This window comes from Sminthopsis crassicaudata, chromosome 4 (genome assembly GCF_048593235.1).
Source record: "Sminthopsis crassicaudata isolate SCR6 chromosome 4, ASM4859323v1, whole genome shotgun sequence".
In the NCBI taxonomy this organism is placed as follows: domain Eukaryota; kingdom Metazoa; phylum Chordata; class Mammalia; order Dasyuromorphia; family Dasyuridae; genus Sminthopsis; species Sminthopsis crassicaudata.
The window spans coordinates 462,952,357-462,967,897 of NC_133620.1; the positions used below are offsets into that span (position 1 = coordinate 462,952,357).

General features: G+C 48.8%; 1 protein-coding gene across 1 annotated transcript in view; it reads right to left on the minus strand.

Annotated features, from left to right (window-relative positions):
* Nucleotides 1-15,541, minus strand: part of GTF2IRD1 (GTF2I repeat domain containing 1) — a gene marked incomplete in the record, with an annotated part of 193,432 nt that overhangs the window by 46,007 nt on the left and 131,884 nt on the right. The window contains 3 exon segments of the mRNA XM_074264041.1: nucleotides 10,747-10,775; nucleotides 11,311-11,494; nucleotides 15,436-15,519. Of these exon segments, the coding sequence (XP_074120142.1) occupies nucleotides 10,747-10,775; nucleotides 11,311-11,494; nucleotides 15,436-15,519 (297 nt within the window).

Consider the following 15,541-nt stretch of genomic DNA (forward strand, 5'->3'; position numbering starts at 1 on the left):
TCCAGGGCCCGGGCGGGCAGGCCGCAGAGCCGGCTCTGAAGCTGTTTCAGGTTTCCGATGGCAGAGCTCAGGTCTCCAATGCCGCGGCGAGGGAGAACTGGGTTAAGAAGTCCTTCCTGACTCTAAGGAGGGATTAACTGGGGCAGTGGCGGCCGGAGGAGCGTCTATCCCTGGAAATCCTTCTCAAGCATGCGAGGCATCTGCACTCCTGGCACGAGATGAAGTGGGGGCCTGAGCCTCCCCAGACCCCGGCCTCCAGCCCCAGCCGCTCTCAGATTCCTCTGGCTTAGGGAGCACGAAGCCCCCGGGCCTCCATTTGATGAGACACAGGTCCCCGGGCAGAGTCCTGGCAAGTGGAAGCATGGGAGCGTGGCTGAGCTTCCCGCCGGGTTTCAGACCCGCTTCTGCTGCTCTCCCCCCAGACCCCCAAATCTCCTGGCTCTTTGCAGTGTCCGTGGCCTTCACCCCCTTCTCCGCTACCTGGGGCGGGCGGGGGAGAAAGTCCAGCTGATGGGATCTCTGATGGATCTCTCCCCTCCCAGAGGCCCCTGCGACGCGGCTTCTCTGCTCTGGCCATTCCTCAGTTACATCACATTCCTGGCCCCAGGGGGGTTCTCTTGGCAAAGATACCAGAGGGGTCGGCCATTTTCTTCTCCAGCTCCTTTTACAGATGGGGAAACTGAGGTCAAGGGGTTCAGGGACTCGCCCAGGGTCACACAGCCGGGAAGGGTTAAGGGTCTGAGGCCGGATTTGAACTCGGGTCCTCTGACTTCAGGGCTGGTGCTCTCTCCACTGCGCCACCTAGCTTTCTATTTCAAAACATGTGCATGGATTGTTCCATTGTTCACCCTGGAAACCTTGTGCTCCAAATGTTTTCCCTCCCTCCCCCCCCTCCCCTGCAGGGCAAGTCATCCAATATAGGTTAAACATGGGCAGTTCTTCTATCCGCATTAGGGAACAATTTTAATCAGGGATCTGGATTCAAATTTTGCCTCCGTGACCTTAGGCAAAGACCTCTCGTGGGCCTCAGTTTCCTTCCAGGGAAAACGGGATTCCCTCTAGGCCGGGGATCCTCAGGCCCGCTGGCCTGCCCGCTCCCTCAGCTCCCTAGTGGGTGGGCATTGACTGGAGTCAGGAAGTCTCCTCTTCCGAGTTCAAGTCCGGTCTCAGACCCTTACGTGTGACCGGACAAGTCCCTTAACGCGCTCTGCCTCAGTTTCCTCATCTGTTAAACGAGTCGGAGAAGGAAACGGCAAACCCACTCCGGGCTCTTTGCCAAAAACCTCCAAATGGGGTCACGGAGAACGACGGAGCGACTAATCAAGCATGGCCCGAGGTGGGAGAAGCAAAAGGCACAGTCAGTGTGAGAAACGACTTCCTGGCGATCTGAGCTGTCCAAAAGGGGGGAGAAGAGAATTCCCCACGGGAGGGCTTCGAGTCACGTGACTGATTGGGGGAATTCACGTCCAGCAGGTGCCTTCCAGCCTGGGGGACCCGGGGAGCCAGCTGAGGCTCCAGAGGGAGGGTCGCCCCCCTATCGCCCCCCGCCCCCCAACACTCTCAGACTAGCCCAGGGAAGGGGGGGCCAGGAGATGGCTGCTCAAGGCCGGAAGAACTGAGAAAGCCCCTGGAGATGGGCCCGACGCTGGGAGAAATGACGCGGAGCGCCTTACGGCCCTCTTCCTTCCTGGCCCCCGGGCTAACTCAGCTGGAAGGAAGATGGATGGTGTCTGGGCTCCGGGGACTCTTGCTGACAAAGGCCTTTCTCAGCCCCTTCCAGCCGGTGTGGGCACCTTCCCTGGGAAGGTGGGAAGGAGATCATTACCAGCAGCCTAATTAGCCAAGAAGGAGCGAGATAATTAAGTGGAGGAGCATGTGGCTGGCGCTGGAGTCGTGATTATCTTTAGAAACTTGAGAAAGGACACTTATTTTGAGCTCTCAAGAACATGACCGAGATGGGGGAAGAGGGGAGCAGCAAGCGGGAGATCGGGGGCCCAGGGGGAGGACGGGGAGATCAGGGGCCCAGGGGGAGGATGGGGAGATCGGGGGCCCAGGGGGAGGACGGGGCGATCAGGGGCCCAGGGGGAGGACGGGGAGATCGGGGGCCCAGGGGGAGGACGGGGCAATCAGGGGCCCAGGGGGAGGACGGGGCAATCAGGGGCCCAGGGGGAGGACGGGGAGATCGGGGGCCCAGGGGGAGGACGGGGAGATCGGGGGCCCAGGGGGAGGACGGGGAGATCGGGGGCCCAGGGGGAGGACGGGGCAATCGGGGGCCCAGGGGGAGGACGGGGAGATCGGGGGCCCAGGGGGAGGACGGGGCGATCGGGGGCCCAGGGCTCCGTACCAGGCCGAGAGGCGCTCTGTGCCCGCCATCCCCTTTTCTAGGAACGCCCCCTTTTTTCTGTTCTCCAGATTCCCACCCGCCCTTCAAAGTCTAGCTCCTAGCTCGCCTCCTTTGGGAAGCCTTCCCTGATTGTGCCAGCCAGACGAAGGGACTTTGATTTACTCCCATTTCTCCCCCCCCCACTGAGAGTCCTCCCTCCTTCCCTTCCCTCCTCCAAGTCCTGCCCAGTGACCATCTTGTCTCCTCCGTGGCACCTTCTCTGGCTGTCCCAGCTCTCCCCTCCCCTGACCTCCCCCTCACGTAGAAGGAGGGAGGACGGCCTTTCACATGCGACCCCGTTTGATCCCGCACCAGCAGAGAAGGCCGGATCATCCCAGGCCCAGAGAGGGCACGTGGCTTGCCTGAATAAGGTCACACAGCAAATTGGTTTCCTGACCCCTAGTTCAATGGGGAAGAGAATAAGTATACAGCCCCTACTGTGCTAGATACTATGCAAATATTATCTTTTTTGATCCTTAAAACAACCGTAGGTAGTATGATCATTTTTCCCCCCTGAGGCTGGGGTTAAGTGACTTGCCCAGGGTCACCCAGCCAGGAAGTGTTAAGTGTCTGAGACCGGATTTGAACTCGGTCCTCCTGACTTCAGGGCTGCTGCTCTATCCACTGCGCCCCCTAGCGGCCCCTAGTATGATCATTTTATAGATGAGGAAACACAGAACGTAGGTGACTCATCTAGGAACAGCTAGTGAGTGTCTGAGGCTGGATTTGAACCCTGGACCCTCCTGTCCTGAGACCCACTGCACCACCAGCCTCCTCAGTGCTCCCATCCTTAGGGCGGAAAAGCTCGTCCCATCCCTGTCCAGGGCTCATCTGGCCCCGTCCTGGCTGATAGCTTGTTCCACGTGCCCATCCTAGTTTATTAACTGGGCTACAGCTAACGGTCCCTCGCTTCCACGTGGAAGGCCTGGGAACAGGACAGAGGGGCTGGTGTCCAGCTCAGGGAGAGGCTCCTTGTTACTTAGCTGGCAATCATGGTGCCAGATGGAGACCCCGGAGACCACCGAGTCCAAACTCGGCATTGAACACCCCGGGGAGCACGGAGGAGTGACAGCCAAGGTCACACAGCTCAGCGCCAGCCCGAGCACCCAGGGCCTTCGGCCACGAGCTCGTCCCGTCTGCCTGCTGCCCCTCGTGCTGACAGCTCCACCTGGGCCTCACAGTGGGCCCCTGGAGGGACTGCTACGGCTCTCCAATGCCCGAGGAAGGAGGGGGGGTAGGGCTCTGTAGCTGAGCCCGTGCTGAGGGAGCTGCTCCTCTCTGACCCACCGAGCCCAGATCCTCCTAGTTGCAGAATCGCAGAATTTATGAGAGTTGGAGGGAACCTCCAGCGAACCCCCACGTGAAGGGGAATCCCCTCAAAGCAACCCTTACAGGGGAGCTTCCTTCAGGGATGGGGATCCCTCCAGCAAACCCCCACATGAAGGGGAATCCCCTCAAAGCAACCTTTACAGGGGAGCTTCCTTCAGGGATGGGGATCTCACCGCCTCTCAAAGCAACCCATTTTACTTCCGGGCAGCTTGAACTGTCCCTCCTCAAAGTTGAGCTTAAATTTGCTTTCTTTTGCAATTTCCACCTGCTGTTCCAAGTCCTGCGCTCTGGGGACAAATCAGCTTTTTCACTTAACAACTTGAAGACCGAAGCCTTTTCTCCTAGCCTTCACACCCCATTTCCTGAATCCTCCATCACACACATGATCCGGAGGCCCAGGCCCATCCTTATGGCTTTTCTCTGCCCACTCTAGCTGACTGAGATTTTCCAAAACCCAGGCCCACAATTGATCCCAGAAATCGCCTGACGATGGGGACTAATTACAGAGGACCGGCCCCTCCCTATTTCTGAAGGACTCACGGCTCTTCTCCATGAGCCGCTGCTTCAGCCTCTAGGCCCGTTTTGTACTTAAAGCCTGAGACATTTTCCAGATGTCCCTTAGCTCGCCGCACCTCCTCCATCCTGTATGGGCGACATTGATTTTTTGAGCCCAGGAAGGAGACTTTCCATTGATCCATTTACCCTCCATCCAGCCCAGAGCTGCAGCCTGTCAATACCTTTTTGGATCCTGGCTCTCCCCCAGAACATGGTGAATCCTTCCAGCTTTATATCATCGGCAAATGGAGCAAACACGTCATTCTGCTTTCATCCAAGTCAATAAGAATAAGGTTAAATCCTCTAGGGCTAAGCATAGAATGTCAGGACCCGAAAGCAACTCCGAGGCATTCGGGTCCAATCTAGTGATATTGCAGCAAGAGAAACTGCCCCCCTTAGCTGTTGTCCTCTTGCTGTTTCCCGCGACAGGAAACTCACTACCCATCAAAGCAACACAATCCACTCGGGGACAGCTTTAATTGGCAGGAGATTTCAGGCCGAGGCTGGATCCCTGTGGGACTCTACCAAAGACCACCCTCTCAGGCAGCGGTCCTCAGCTTTTTACATGGGGGGCCAGTTCACTGTCCCTCAGACTGTGGGAGGCCGGACTAGAGTAAAAACAAAAGCTCAGGCTCTGTCTCCGCCCTCGGCCCATCTGTCATAACCCGGCAGGCCCATAAATGTCCTCAGTGGGCCCATCTGGCCCGCGGGCCGTAGTTTGAGAAGCCCCGCTCTAAGGCGACATTGAACCCTGACAGCTCTCTGGGCTTTGAGTCCAACTTACTGCATTCTCCTCTAGTAGAGCAGCTTGAGAATCCAGAAAAGACTCTGGATAACAGCATAGAAGATCTACTGGCTTCTGCCACTTCCCTTGTCTATAGAAGTAGCAAGCATGTGGCCCTCAGCCTGCAAGACTCCTGGGTGTGGCCTGAGCCAATTAAACTGTAATTGGGGAATATTTAACAAAATAAAGGAAAATACAATAAAACACTGACATACATATACCCACGTGCCACAGACACGCTCTCATTGAAACCAGATTTCAGTCTAATGTTTCCAGCAAGACAGAAGGAAGACGCAGAAACTACGGACCCTGAATTTCAGAAACAAGAAGGAAATGCAAAGACTGTCTGCTCTATTCATTTCTGAATAAAGGCTCCCACTGGAAAGAGTGCTAGCCCTTACTAGCTGTATGTCCTCCGATGAGTAAGTTCATCTCCCCGTGAGTTTCCCGGTCTGTAAGGGGGAGCCTGATTTTCATGCCATGGCCCTTGGGAATTCTGAAGCGATCATTCTCCACTCCCCCAAGGCTTTCTCTTGATGACAGAGCCCCACTTTCTTTGACGGCTGCATTACGTTTCTGTTTCCATGTCTATTCCTAAAGCTAATGTAGGTCAACTTCCGCATCTGGGAAGAGGAATAATCAGCCCATTCAGATTAGGATGTGAGGACTTCCTGCCCGTAAATTGTTATTATGGGGGCAGAGTGGGCAACATCAAGTGAATTTCTCATGCTTATTTTGTCTCCCACTTGTTTCAGAGGCTTTTTGAAGGACTGTGACCATGTCTTACATTCTCTTCCACAAGCAGGAAAGCCCCTTAAGAGCAGATTCTTTCCTTGCCACAATCCCTTCAGAGCGTAGCATGGGATTTGGCACACAGTAGGTACTTAATAAATGCTTGTTGGTTAAAGACATTTGAAGGACTGTGACCATGTCTTACATTCTCTTCCACAAGCAGGAAAGCCCCTTAAGAGCAGATTCTTTCCTTGCCACAATCTCTTCAGAGCGTAGCATGGGATTTGGCACACAGTAGGTACTTAATAAATGCTTGTTGGTTAAAGACATTTGAAGGACTGTGACCATGTCTTACATTCTCTTCCACAAGCAGGAAAGCTCCTTAAGAGCAGATTCTTTCCTTGTCATAATCTCTTTAAAGCGCAGCATGGGATTTGGCACACAGTAGGTACTTAATAAATGCTTGTTGGTTAGAGACATTTGAAGGGCTGTGACCATGTCTTACATTCTCTTCCGCAAGCAGGAAAGCTCCTTAAGAGCAGATTCTTTCCTTGTCATAATCTCTTCAGAGTGTAGCATGGGATTTGGCACACAGTAGGTACTTAATAAATGCTTGTTGGTTAGAGACATTTGAAGGACTGTGACCATGTCTTACATTCTCTTCCACAAGCAGGAAAGCTCCTTAAGAGCAGATTCTTTCCTTGTCATAATCTCTTTAAAGCGCAGCATGGGATTTGGCACACAGTAGGTACTTAATAAATGCTTGTTGGTTAGAGACATTTGAAGGACTGTGACCATGTCTTACATTCTCTTCCACAAGCAGGAAAGCTCCTTAAGAGCAGATTCTTTCCTTGCCACAATCACTTCAGAGTGTAGCATGGGATTTGGCACACAGTAGGTACTTAATAAATGCTTGTTGGTTAGAGACATTTGAAGGACTGTGACCATGTCTTACATTCTCTTCCGCAAGCAGGAAAGCTCCTTAAGAGCAGATTCTTTCCTTGCCACAATCTCTTCAGAGTGTAGCATGGGATTTGGCACACAGTAGGTACTTAATAAATGCTTGTTGGTTAGAGACATTTGAAGGACTGTGACCATGTCTTACATTCTCTTCCACAAGCAGGAAAGCTCCTTAAGAGCAGATTCTTTCCTTGCCACAATCTCTTCAGAGTGTAGCATGGGATTTGGCACACAGTAGGTACTTAATAAATGCTTGTTGGTTAAAGACATTTGAAGGACTGTGACCATGTCTTACATTCTCTTCCACAAGCAGGAAAGCTCCTTAAGAGCAGATTCTTTCCTTGCCACAATCACTTCAGAGTGTAGCATGGGATTTGGCACACAGTAGGTACTTAATAAATGCTTGTTGGTTAAAGACATTTGAAGGACTGTGACCATGTCTTACATTCTCTTCCACAAGCAGGAAAGCTCCTTAAGAGCAGATTCTTTCCTTGCCACAATCTCTTCAGAGTGTAGCATGGGATTTGGCACACAGTAGGTACTTAATAAATGCTTGTTGGTTAAAGACATTTGAAGGACTGTGACCATGTCTTACATTCTCTTCCACAAGCAGGAAAGCTCCTTAAGAGCAGATTCTTTCCTTGCCACAATCACTTCAGAGTGTAGCATGGGATTTGGCACACAGTAGGTACTTAATAAATGCTTGTTGGTTAAAGACATTTGAAGGACTGTGACCATGTCTTACATTCTCTTCCACAAGCAGGAAAGCTCCTTAAGAGCAGATTCTTTCCTTGTCATAATCTCTTCAGAGTGTAGCATGGGATTTGGCACACAGTAGGTACTTAATAAATGCTTGTTGGTTAGAGACATTTGAAGGACTGTGACCATGTCTTACATTCTCTTCCACAAGCAGGAAAGCTCCTTAAGAGCAGATTCTTTCCTTGCCACAATCACTTCAGAGTGTAGCATGGGATTTGGCACACAGTAGGTACTTAATAAATGCTTGTTGGTTAAAGACATTTGAAGGACTGTGACCATGTCTTACATTCTCTTCCACAAGCAGGAAAGCTCCTTAAGAGCAGATTCTTTCCTTGCCACAATCTCTTCAGAGTGTAGCATGGGATTTGGCACACAGTAGGTATTTAATAAATGCTTGTTGGTTAAAGACATTTGAAGGACTGTGACCATGTCTTACATTCTCTTCCACAAGCAGGAAAGCTCCTTAAGAGCAGATTCTTTCCTTGCCACAATCACTTCAGAGTGTAGCATGGGATTTGGCACACAGTAGGTACTTAATAAATGCTTGTTGGTTAAAGACATTTGAAGGACTGTGACCATGTCTTACATTCTCTTCCACAAGCAGGAAAGCTCCTTAAGAGCAGATTCTTTCCTTGCCACAATCACTTCAGAGTGTAGCATGGGATTTGGCACACAGTAGGTACTTAATAAATGCTTGTTGGTTAAAGACATTTGAAGGACTGTGACCATGTCTTACATTCTCTTCCGCAAGCAGGAAAGCTCCTTAAGAGCAGATTCTTTCCTTGCCACAATCTCTTCAGAGTGTAGCATGGGATTTGGCACACAGTAGGTACTTAATAAATGCTTGTTGGTTAAAGACATTTGAAGGACTGTGACCATGTCTTACATTCTCTTCCACAAGCAGGAAAGCTCCTTAAGAGCAGATTCTTTCCTTGCCACAATCACTTCAGAGTGTAGCATGGGATTTGGCACACAGTAGGTACTTAATAAATGCTTGTTGGTTAGAGACATTTGAAGGACTGTGACCATGTCTTACATTCTCTTCCACAAGCAGGAAAGCTCCTTAAGAGCAGATTCTTTCCTTGCCACAATCACTTCAGAGTGTAGCATGGGATTTGGCACACAGTAGGTACTTAATAAATGCTTGTTGGTTAAAGACATTTGAAGGACTGTGACCATGTCTTACATTCTCTTCCACAAGCAGGAAAGCTCCTTAAGAGCAGATTCTTTCCTTGCCACAATCTCTTCAGAGTGTAGCATGGGATTTGGCACACAGTAGGTACTTAATAAATGCTTGTTGGTTAGAGACATTTGAAGGACTGTGACCATGTCTTACATTCTCTTCCACAAGCAGGAAAGCTCCTTAAGAGCAGATTCTTTCCTTGCCACAATCACTTCAGAGCGTAGCATGGGATTTGGCACACAGTAGGTACTTAATAAATGCTTGTTGGCTGAAGCCACTTCTAAGTCCTTATTTTTTGCGATGCTGCTGAGCACGTCGTTCTTTGTTAGGAAACCTCTCTGCAGTCTGCGGTCTCTGGGTCTGACACAGGGCCCTGTGGCCCCTGCGGTGATGCTGCCGCCTTCTGGGAAGCCCCTCTGTCAGCCCTTTGCCTGGCCTGGCTCCGAGAGCGCCCCACAAAGCCCTCCCTACGCCCTCGCTCCAGCCTTACCCAAGGCGGAGCTGCCGGAGAGGGCGCTGAGGACGGGCGCGGAGCCAGGACTCGAAGCCCCCCCCTTTCTGTCAGGACTCTGAGACTTCTCTGATCAGACCCGGAACCTGGGAATGCTTCTGTCCGCACACAGATACTCATGGAGAAAGCACAAAATACTCACACAGACACGCGCGCCCCCAGAGCAGCTGCACCCCCCCACCAGCCGGTCACTCCCAGATTCCCTCCCGGCCACGGGAGCCTTCTCCAGCCATCACGCACCCCCAGAGTCCTAGCTTCCCCTGACTCCCAACCCAGGGCTCTACCCACTACGGCGCCACCTAGTGCCTCAGGTGGATGGTAGTTTTTGTTTTTGTTTTGATGTCTTTCTGTTCCTTTTGTTCTCCTTGTGATTAGTGGTTTCTCTCTGGATGAAGGCGGGGAAAGGAATCTATTGGGAAATTAAGATGATTTTAAAAAGGAGATAATGTCTAAACTTGTCCAACGCATAGACGGCCACTTGATAGAAACCGATCGGGAAATAAAGATGATTTAAAAAAACACAAAGAGAATTTACAAACGCGTCCAACGCACAGACGGCCACCATCCTGATCTCTCCCAACATCCCTGGGATGTCCCGCCAGAGGCCGGTCCCAGACCATTGTGCTCAAGCCCGCGGGCCATTTCTACTGTCGCTCGGGGAGGAAGGTAAAGGGCGACCTAGGCCTGAGAGGCTCTCGTTTGCACAGGGGCAGACAGTCACAAACCTCCAAACTGACTGACACGTCACATCTGGGGAACATCTGGAGGGAGCGCGGGGCGGGGGCCTCCCGACTTCCCTTCATTTCCTCTGAATTGTCAATAACACTGCAAATGACTCTTATCCATGTACTCAAATGGGACTCCCACCTGGCAACACTTTGCAGGCAGCGAAGGGCTACAAGATGTCTAGAGGCAGAAACGCTGCAGATCTTTAAGAAATATTCTAGCCCGACTTGTCCCAGATCCAGTCTGGAACCTCCCCAGAAGAGCACCCCAATAGGTCAAAGAACAGCTGCCACCACGGCTCACAGCCGGGCCCCCAAAGCCCACTTGAGGTCCGCGTTCCTCTCTGTCCGGTCTAGGGAGATGTTGAGGTGGGGGGAGATGGCCCGAAGGGGGTTAGCTAGGAGGAGGAGAAACGACCCATGACCTGGACCTTTGGCCAGCCGGGTGAAAAAAGGCCCACAATGCCCTTGCCTGGTGCCCTCCACCTTCCTGAAGGCTTGGCCAAGTCTTTAAGAAAAACTGAGTCAGACGCCTGGCTAGGATCCTTGAACTAAGCTAGTTTTCCACTCAAATCATCCTTTGCAGGAGGCCCTCCGGGACCCCCGACTGCCAGGACCTTTCCTTCTGAGATCATCTTCCGTCTACCCCGTAGGTATCTCGTCATCTCTGTATTTTTCCATATCGCCTCCAACATTAGAATGTAAACGCACGAGATGCTTTTGAGTGTTGTCTCCCCAGGACCAAGAACTTAGTAAGCACTGAATGAAATAGCTATGGTAGCAAGCACTGAATAAAACAGTTATTGATTGATTGTGAGCTCTTACCTGGTTTGGGGATAAGTCCTTGGAAAGGCCTGAAAAAGAAATAAAAAATGAAATGTTAGCGCATGTACAGAAAACAACACAAACCCTAACAGCAAATTGTCTGGGTGAAAGGGAGGTTCAATGGACCTTCTGGAGTATTTTTTAGGAAAGGAAAAAATACTAGAATATTTAAAAGAGAATCATGAAACCTCTTGGAATCAGGCTCTTCCTGGGGCCTGATCCTCAAAAGCATTTCCCTTTACCTCCTTCTCCTTTCCTCAGATATTTATATCATGGTTCTGAACCTTTAATAGAGGCTGTATCCCATTGTGAGGGACTGAGAGAGAGGGTCAGGGGACAAGGAAGAGATTCTGTCTTTCATTCTTTAATAAATTGGGAGCTGCCATTTAATTGGGGCCGCCCATTTAATGGTTGAGGCTGGAACTGGATGTTCCCAAGGGTAAGCCCCTGAGCTGCTTCCTGACATATCTCAGTAGATCTGGATGGAAATTGCTTCCTTCTCCCTTCGGTGGTCTCCCTTCCCAGCCCTCCCTTCCCTTCCACCTCCCTTCTAAGAGGCGGTACCTGGTAACTGTGAACTTGATCTTGTCGGCCACTGCAAGTATTCTCTCCAAGTTCTGGGAGCCGAAGGTGCAGGGTTTCCGGAAGGGGATTCCAGGGGGAAGCCCCTCAATAATCACAGAGCCAGGGTTACTTTTGATCCGCTTATAGGGGACTTGGACAGGGTACTTGATGCCCAGTGCTTCCCCTGGAAAACAAAAGAGAGAAACACTTGACCATCAACCATTCCACTCCACTCCAATCCACTAGCAACGATTTCATCAGTAGAAGGGAAATTCTTTTTTTTCCTAATTTTATTTTTTATTAATTATAGTTTTTATTTACCAGATATATACATGGGTAATTTTACAGCATTGACAATCGCCAAACCTTTTGTTCAAATTTTTCTCCTCCTTCCCCTTCCCCAGATGGCAGGTTGGCCAATCCATGTTAAATATGTTAGAGTATAAATTAAATACAATATATGTATACACGAGCAAACAGTTGTTTTGCTGAACAAAAAGAATCGGACTTTGAAATAGTGTACAATTAGCCTGTGAAGGAAATCCAAAATGCAGGCGGACAAAATTAGAGGGATTGGGGATTCTATGTAGAAGGGAAATTCTTGATAAGAAAGCTCCATCTCTCAATACAAAACAGAACCAGACCCAGCAAATTAAGAGTGTTTTCTGGGGTCAAGTAGTTTCAAGAATCACACAGTCCAAAAGTCTGACTTGCTTGGTTTTCCTGGTTCTAAGGCCATCTCTCCATTCACTGGGCTATGCATTTATTAAAACAATTGATCCACGGTGTACACTTCAGTGCTCTATGAAGATGTATTCTGATGGAAGTGGAAATCTTCAACCTAAAGAAGATCCAACTCATTTCCAGCTGATCAATGATGGACAGAAACAACTACACCCAGAGAAGGAACACTGGGAAGTGAATGTAAACTGTTAGCACTACTGTCTATCTACCCAGGTTATTATACCTTCGGAATCCAATTCTGAACGTGCAACAAGAAAATGGGATTTACACACATATATTGTATCTAGGTTATACTGTAACATGTAAAATGTATGGGATTGCCTGTCATCTAGGGGAAGGAGTAGAGGGAGGGAGGGGAAAATTTGGAAAAATGAATACAAGAGATAATGTTATAAAAATATACTCATGCATATGTACTGTCAAAAAAAAGGTTTCATAATTTTAAAAAATGATCCATCAATAAACAAGCATCTATTAAGTACTTAATTACTACTTAAGTACAAAATCAAAAGTGAAAAAGTCACTGTCCTCAAGGAGCTTATATTCTTCTGGATGAAAATGAGTCCATATAATTTGGCTCTTTTCCACAATGAGGTTACTCAAGGTGGTTCTAATAGACTTGGTTTGAAAAATGCCATCTACATTCAGGGAGACAACTATGGAGACTGTGGAGCAAAGGATAGTTTTTTCATCTTTTGTTGTTGTTTGCTTGTTTTTTTTTTTTTTTTCTTTTTCATGCTTTTCCCCTTTTGATCTTATTTTTCTTGTTCAGGATGATAAATATGGAAATGTGTTTAGGACATGTTTAGAACAAACATGTTTACCCTATATCGGATCGCCTGCTGCCTTGGGGGAGAGAGAGAGAGGGACAAAAATTGGAACACAATGTTTTGCAAAGGTGAATGCTGAAAGCTATCTTTGCATGTATTTGGAAAAATAAAATACTATTGTTAAAAATGCTGAAAAAATAAGCTCATATAGGTACTTAAGGGTGTGTGTGTGTGTGTGTGTGTGTGTGTGTGTGTGTGTGTGCCAGAAGGAGTATGTATGTGGACAGGGGTATATGAGCGGACCTGAATTTGTAGGAAGGGGCTTACATGAAAATGAAGGTAAATATGGGGCTTCAGGACCAGAGACATTAGAGTTGAACAAAGGGGGAGGAAAAAGAAGAGAACAAGCATTTATTAGGCCCCTACTATGTGCTTAGTGGTTTACAGATATTCTCTTGTTTACTTTCACAACAACTCAGGGAGGGATGAGGTAAAGAAACCCAGAAGGAGGATCCGGGTGTCTCAGGGGCATCTCTGGGACAAAACGCCACGGGTACCAGATGTTTCGTGAAGCAGCTGCTCCCCAGGCCAGTGTCCTGCCTTGTTGATGCCACAAACATTATAATGGATGTTGGACACCCGGGAAGGTGTATTGTGAAGAAGACACAAGAGGAAAGAATCCAGAAAAGCAGAGAAACAAAAGCCAGCCCAGATGGTGGAAAGGAACAGGTCAAAGGTCCTGAGTTCAAATCTTAGCTATTCTATTTCTTATCTGTATGGATCCAATCACTTCTCTGGTCTCAGTTTCCTCTTATGTAAAATGAAGGGTGGGTTAGCTGGCTCCAGAAGTGCTTCCTGAAGGTGGGAGATGGGAGTGGGTCTACTGAGACACCTCCTCCCTTCCCACTAGGGTATATCAGGACTTGGTGGCAGTTGTTATTACTATTTATTTTATATAGAATCAGTGGGATCAGATGTGGCATGGTCTGGTGAAATAGTCTCCACAGGTAAGAACAATGGGGCACTGGGGGGCACTGAGAGGAGGGGTGATTTACCCAGAGTCACAAAGTCACAGGTGAGATTTCCAACATGGCCAATCAATCAACAAACATTTATGAAGCACCTACTGTGTGCCAAGCATTGTGCTAAATGCTGGTGATTCAAAAAGAGGCAAAAGGGAGTTCTTGTCCTCAAAGAGCTTATAATGAATACTGACTCTGAGGCTAGCTCTCTATCCACCACATCATGCTATCTATCTGTTAGGGAAGGGAATAAGCATTTATATAGCACCTACTATGTGCAAAGCATGATGCTAAGTTACTATTACTGTCATTTTTAAGATGAAGTATCTGCTATTCGGAAGCAGCTAGGTGATGGAATATAGGTTCTGGAGTCCTGAATTCTAACTGGCCTCAAACACTTCCTAGCTGTGTTAACCTGGGAAGTTTTCCCATTGGTCAAATAGCCTGAAGAAGGACATGTCAAAACACTCTGCCAAGAAAACCCGAAAAGGGTCACAAGGAATTAAAAATAACTAAACAACAATCTGCCACATGTTTCAGTATTTCAGAGGAATTAATAGTTGCCTAAATTTATAGCTTCAGAGAACTTATACCCAGAAAAGGCCTTAGAGCCCATCTGATTCCTGCAGCTCTGACATCTCTGAGAATGTGATCTTGGGTGAGGAGAGCCTGAAGGTCAGAGAAGGCATCCTCAAGCCCTAGGTCACACGGCTAGGAGCAGGTATCTCAGGGTCCGTCTGTGGCCCCTAATGCCCTGATTGGTGAGGGGCTCCCATGATCCCTCTCCATACTCCCTTAACATCTTCTTGGCTTCTCATACTCTCTGAAGCTCTCCCTCTGGAATCCTCACCCAATCAATGCTGCCAATCTCCCCCACTGCGGCTTGGAGTCATTGTGGCCATCTTTCTCAAATGTGTGCAGTCTTGTCCCATTAGAATGCAAGCTCCTTGAGGGCAGGACTATCTTTGCTTTTATATGCAGATGGATTTGAATTCCTTCCTTTCTTTTTCCTTCTCTTCTTTCCTTCCTTCCTTCTTTTTGCCCAACCTCCCTCATTCCTTTCTTTTCTTCCTTCCTTTCTTTTCATCCTTTCTTTCCCTCTTTTTTCTTCCTTCTTTACTTTCCTCCTTCCCTCTCTCCTTCCTTTATTCCTTCCTCTCTCCCTCACTCCTTCCTTTCCTCCCTCCCTTCCTTCTTTCCTTTCTTCCTTCCTCTCTCCTTCCCTCCTTCTCTTATTCCCTCCCTCTCTTCCTCCCTTCCTTCCTTCTTTTTCCTCCTCTCCTTTCCTCTCCTTCCTTCCTTCCTTCCTTCCTTCCTTCCTTCCTTCCTTCCTTCCTTCCTTCCTTCCTTCCTTCCTTCCTTCCTTCATAAGATTTTAATAAAAGCTGACGGATTAAATAGCCTATTTAGTCTCTAAGTGCTCTCCCTTAGGAAGAACATCATCCTATCTGGGAGGTTTTCTTGATCTTGAGCAAAAGAACACAGGTAACTTAGCCCTCTCTAGGGCGATGTCAAAGTCAAGAGGTGCCCCATCACTTCCCCACACTCTTTTTGCCCCCGTCCCCTTCCCTCCTTCCATGAAGGCTCACCGTATTTTTTATTGAACAGATCCTGGACTTGTTCTCTCAGTGTGTTCGCGATGTCTATCCGTGAGAGCCTGGCATCATAATTTTCTGCAAAGGAAAGAGATGATTA